This window comes from Lontra canadensis, unplaced genomic scaffold, assembly GCF_010015895.1.
Source record: "Lontra canadensis isolate GAN:19392208 unplaced genomic scaffold, GSC_riverotter_1.0 scaffold16, whole genome shotgun sequence".
Lineage (NCBI taxonomy): Eukaryota > Metazoa > Chordata > Mammalia > Carnivora > Mustelidae > Lontra > Lontra canadensis.
In genome coordinates this window covers 2310737-2316668 of record NW_022631010.1, presented here as the reverse complement: position 1 = coordinate 2316668, position 5932 = coordinate 2310737, and the positions used below count along the sequence as shown (strand labels likewise).

The 5932-nt window shown below is 41.8% G+C and overlaps 1 protein-coding gene across 1 annotated transcript in view; it reads right to left on the bottom strand.

Moving 5' to 3' along the window:
• Positions 1-1742: 1742 nt before the first annotated feature.
• CDK5RAP1 (CDK5 regulatory subunit associated protein 1) overlaps positions 1743-5932 on the bottom strand; it is a 31361-nt gene continuing 27171 nt past the window's right edge. Inside the window, 1 exon segment of the mRNA XM_032858883.1 lies at positions 1743-1891. Coding sequence (XP_032714774.1) covers positions 1811-1891 — 81 coding nt within the window. The 3' untranslated portion in view covers positions 1743-1810.

Sequence of the window (5932 nt, the reverse complement as noted above, 5' to 3'; positions counted from 1 at the left end):
AAATAAATAAAATCTTTTTAAAAAATAAATAAATAAAAATAAAAACAAAAACAAAAAATGAAAAAACCCAACACCCAAAAAACAAATAATCGAATGAAAAATGGGCAGAAGACACGACAGACATTTCTCCAAAGAAGGCATACAGATGGCCAACAGACACATGAAGAGATATTCTTTATCACTTTTGATCAGGGAAATACAAATTAAAACCACAATAAAGCATCACCTCACACCTGTCAGAATGGCTAAAATCAGTAATACAAGACAACAGGTGTTGGCAAGGATGTGGAGAAAAAGGAATCCTTGTGCACAGTTGGTGGGAATGCAAACTGGGGCTGCCACTGTGAAAAACAGGATGAAGCTTCCTCAAAAGTTAATTACATTAGTAGGTGTGATTACAAGAACACTAATTCAAAGGGATACATGCACCCCTATGTTTATAGCAGCATTATTTTCAGTAGCCAAGTTCTGGAAGTAGCCCAAGTATCCATCAACTGAGAAATGGATAGAGATGTGGTGTGTATATACAATGGAATATTGCTCAGCCCTAAAAAAGAAAGAAATCTTGCCATCTGCAATGACATGGATGGAGCTAGAAAGTACAATGCTAAGCTAAGTGAAATAAGTCCATCAGAGAAAGACAAATACCGTATGATTTCACTCCCATGTGGAATTTAAGAAACAAAACAAGTAAAGGGGTAAAAATGAGAGAGGCATATCAAGAAACAGACTTTTTTTTTTTAATTTTTTTTTTTAATTTATTTGACAGAGAGAGAGATCACAAGTAGGCAGAGAGGCAGGCAGAGAGAGAGGAGGAAGCAGGCTCCCCGGTGAGCAGAGAGCCCAATGCAGGCTCGATCCCAGGACTGAGATCACGACCTGAGCCGAACGCAGAGGCTTAACCCACTGAGCCACCGAGGTGCCCCAAGAAACACTCTTAACTACAGAGAACAGAACTCTGTCTGTCAAGTAAATAAACAATAAACAAATAAATAAACAAAATCTTAAAAAAAAAAAAAAAAACTACAGAGAACTTCTGGTTACCAGAAGGGACGAGTCGGAGGGATGGCTGAAACAGGTGATGGGGATTAGGGAGTGTACTTGTTGTGATGAGCCCTGGGTGATGTATGGAAGTATTGATTAACTGAGTCACTATATTGTACACCTTAAACTAATAGTCATATACAACTATAATTAACAGTTAACTAACTGGAATTAAAATAAAAACATAAAATAAAAGCCAAAAAAAAATAAAACAAAAAAAAAACAAACCATAAAATAAAATCAGGAAAAAAATCCTCTAAGTGCTGTCAGACCTAAGGGCAATGAACGACCTGACAAGCTAAAAAAAAGAGGCCCATGAGGGAAATCCTCAGGTAAAATGTGAGAATAAAGTGTAGGACAGGTTTTCCCAAGCAAATGGTTCTCTCCACCTTCCCCTTCTTTAGTCTTTAACTCAGAGGGTCCAGAGCTGAAAATCAAACAAGTTAGCAGTGTACACAGCAAAAACCGGGTTGGAAAACACTTAACACAGACTGTAGGGGAAAGCCCAGAAACACTAACCAAGGCAAAAATGAAGTAAAAGTGGAGACAAAGGGACCACTTTACTTCCCGTAAATTTAATGCCTGTAAAAGCTGTTAACATAGCAGCAAAGAGACACATTTCCCATCTGACATACAGTTGCTTCACCACTTGCAGTTTGTCTCCAGAGCCTTGTTATCGCTTTGACCAGTCATATGAGTGACCAGTCATATCTCCTTCCCTGTCGGCAAGGACAGCCCATGTCAACCCTAAGGCCATCCGCTCAGGTCAGCAATATGCTGAGGAGTCCTTCAGGGTGGTCCTGCAGAGAACATGTCCTTTAAGCGTCTGAGAACTGGTGGACGTGATCTGAAAGAAAACCAGTCAGAAGAAAGTGAGGTAACCAGGACTGCATTGAATGTAGAGCCTCCAGAGGAGAGGCCACCAAGAGGAGTCTAATGGAGGTGGTGACAAGCCAGCAGAGACTACATGGTTCCCATGTGCCCCCAATCCTGGAAAGAAGAGACATCTGATACAATGGTAATACGTATAATTTAAGAAGTCTAAAATAGTTCAGTCCCAAACCACCAACTCCCCCCCTTCTCTTGAGAGACGGTTCTTCTGCAGCACCAGCCATAACATTCTGGTGTGAGCTACCCATCACTGACCCTGACTGCCCTCCTAAACCCCAGGGGTAAGCTGTGATCTAGGCATACCAGTCAAATACTTCCTTAGGATATTTATGGCCAAAATTTGGTAAGAAAAGCTCTCTTTTCTCTCTAATTGAAAGCTGAAAGCATGTGACCCCCAAAGGAGCTTTCAGGAGAAGACAGGCAAAAATATGTAAACAAAGATGACTTCAGGCACTGAAAACAGTTATGAAGATAAAATGGGCTAATATGATAAAGGGAACCTGCTATTTAGCTTCCCTAAAGAGAAGGCATCTCATGGAGGTGACATTTCAGAGACAAAATGAAGGTTAAAAAGGTGGCAGTCACATAAAAATCAAGAGCCTCCCAAGCAATACAACATATGCAAAGTCCCCGACACTAGAACTAGGTTTGAGGGGCAAAAAGGAGGCCACCAAGGCTGGAGAAGAGGGTGTAGAAGAGTAGAGGGGACATGAAGTTGGAAAGGCGGCTGGGACAGATCATATAAGGCCTAAGACATCGTGCATTTCATGCTGGCTCCAATGAGAATCCACTGTAGGGCTGAAGCAGAGGAGTCGGTGACCTGATTTAGAAAGACCACTACTGTAGCGCAGACAGACTAGAGGAGGGCAAGAATGGAAGTGGAAAATATGAAGCCTTTGGAATTCTCACGTACTGCTGGTGGGAGGGCAATATGGTACAACTACTTTGTCTAGTTCTGTTATACACTTTATGAGACAGCAATTCTTTTTTTTTTAAAGATTTTTATTTATTTATTTGACAGACAGAGATCACAAGTCGGCAGAGAGGCAGGCAGAGAGAGAGAGGAGGAAGCAGGCTCCCTGCTGAGCAGAGAACCCAATGTGGGGCTCGATCCCAGGACCCTGGGATCATGTCCTGAGCCGAAGGCAGAGGCTTTAACCCACTGAGCCACCCAGGCGCCCCAATGAGACAGCAATTCTAAGCCGTTTACCCAACAGAAAAGAACACGTATGTGCACTAAAACACATGTACAGGAATAGTCTTAGCAATCCCATCACAACAGCTCCAAAATGGAAACAACCAAAATGGCCATCAATAGTATAAGCCATAAACAAACTGTAGTATATTCATATAACATGGATAAATATAATCAGATGAACTACTCAACATAAGACTGAGGAAAAGAAGACAAACACCAAAAATAGATGTCATATGATTCAATTTTATAACCAAAATAGGCAAAACCAGCAATGGCATTAGAGATTAGGATGTAGGAGCAGCTAGGTGGCTTAGCTGGTTGAGCGTCTGACTCTTGATTTTGGCTCAGGTCATGATCTCAGGGTTGTGGGATGGAGACCCACTGGGCTCCATGCAGAACACTGAGCCTGCTTGGGAGTCTCTCTCTCCCTGTCCCTCCCACACTTCTCTAGCACGCTCTCAAAAAAAAAAAAAAAAAGAGGAAGAAGAAGAAGAAATTAGGACATAGGGAAGAAGAGTAACTAGTAGGAACATGAAGAAATATTCTAAATAAATAAATAAAATCTTAAAAAAAAAAAAAAAAGGGGGCGCCTGGGTGGCTCAGTGGGTTAAGCCGCTGCCTTCGGCTCAGGTCATGATCTCAGGGTCCTGGGATCGAGTCCCGTTATCGGGCTCTCTGCTCGGCAGGGAGCCTGCTTCCCTCTCTCTCTCTCTCTCTCTCTGCCTGCCTGTCTACTTGTGATCTCTCTCTGTCAAATAAATAAATAAAATCTTTAAAAAAAAAAAAAAAAAGAAATATTCTATTTCTTGATCCAGGTGGTAGTTACAGGGGTAGGATCACTTTGTGATCATTCATCAAGTAGTGTAATACGGACAATTTTCTACCTTTATGATATGCTTCAATAAAATAATTCATCTTTAAAAACAACAGAAAGGGTGCCTGGGTGGCTCAGTGGGTTAAAGCCTCTGCCTTCTGCTCAGATCATGATCCCGGGGTCCTGGGAACGAGCCCCACATTGGGCTCTCTGCTCAGCGGGGAGCCTGCTTCCTCCTCTCTCTATCTCTCTGCCTGCCTCTCTGCCTGCTTGTGATCTCTGTTAAATAAATAAAATACTTAAAAATAAAATACAACAGAAAATCATGAGAAGACTGCTAAAATCTCCCAGCCAAGAAATGATGGTAGTCTGGAGACAGAAAGAGGCAGGTTCAAGATATATTCCATAAGTGAGCTAAAACAGACGGACTGCTGCTAGAGCACAGGAAAGTGAGTACCTACAATGAGTCCTTTATTTTTGGCTTGAGCAACCGAAGGTGCCACTTAATACAGATGGGGAACGTTTGAAAAGAAGAAAACTACAATGAAGAATTCATTCTATTTTGGCCATCTTAAGTTTAAGATGCAAGAAAGGATATAAATGCAAATCTCTTGAAAGGATGAAAAGGGATGGAAAAGAGAACATAATCAGGGAGAGTGTAAAAGAACATGAAGACGTCTCCTGTACAGGCCCATGTGTGAGTGAACAGCATGTATGGGCAGGGACCTGAGTGAGCTGGTGGAAATAAAGATGAGACAATGAGGTTTCATCTGATTGTATCGCTTTTCTCCATGAAATAGGAGACAAAGACATCAGCTGAGACTAGGGTTTCAATAGGTGAGTAAAGATTTAAGGAGAAAGAGTAGGAAAGTCAATTTACTAAGGAAATAGGGTAGGATCAGATTTCAGGGCCACGGTGAGTGGCTCAGGTTGAGTTTTATGGTCATGAATTTGAACTGAATGCAGCTGGGTTCATGTGGCAGAAACTGTTACTTGTCTCCCAATACTTCTCTTCTTCCTAACAGAACTCCCAGTTATTAGCTGGACATCCAATCATTCAGAATGAAGACCATACTTCCCAGCTTCTTAGCAGCCTGGTATGATGTGTTATAAACTGTGTGTAGAACTCCTATAAACTGCCCTAAAAGGAAGAGAACATGCCCTTTCCCCCTCTTCCTCCTTCCTGACAGTTAGAATATGGACCTGGCGGCTGCAGTTAACCCCCTAGGATCATGGAACCACCTTAAGGATGGAGACCACACACAGCAGAGCAAAAGATAGGAGCCCAGACCTCTGATGATCATGAAGCCATCACAATCACCAATTCTGGACCTTCCATATCTAGATTTTTATGTAGAAGAGAACCACCACATTTAAGCTACTGTATTTTGAGTTTTTAATCATCATCTGACCTAATCTATGTAATACAGATTACCTGCATGCTTTTCCCTACTGATGTTTAGCTGCTAGGGTGCAGATGCAAAAGAAAATAACCACTTTCACCAGGGTTGGGATTTAGCCAAATAAGCCCCAGATAAAAAAGAGAGACAAGAAAGTGAAATGTGGGGCACCTGGCTGGCTTAGTCAGTGGAGCATGCCAACTGATCTCACCATTATAGGTTCAAGCCCCGTGTTATGTGTAGAGACTACTTAAAAAAAAAAAAAAAAACTTAAAAAAAATTGAGATATAGGAGAAAGTGGTTCTAGTGCAGCCTAGAAACTCCATGTAAAGAGAAATGGGAACAGCAGGGAGGAACAACAGAGTCAATAGAACCCCAGTTCGAGGGCACCTGGGTGGCTTAGTGGGTTAAGCCTCTGCCTTCAGCTCAGGTCATGATCTCAGGGTCCTGAGATCGAGTCCTGCATCGGGCTCTCTCAGCAGGGAGCCTGTTTCCCCTCTCTCTGCCTGCTTCTTATTTCTCCCTCTCTGTCAAATAAATAAAATCTTTTAAAAAAAAAAAAAAAAAAAAAAAAAAAAAAAAAAA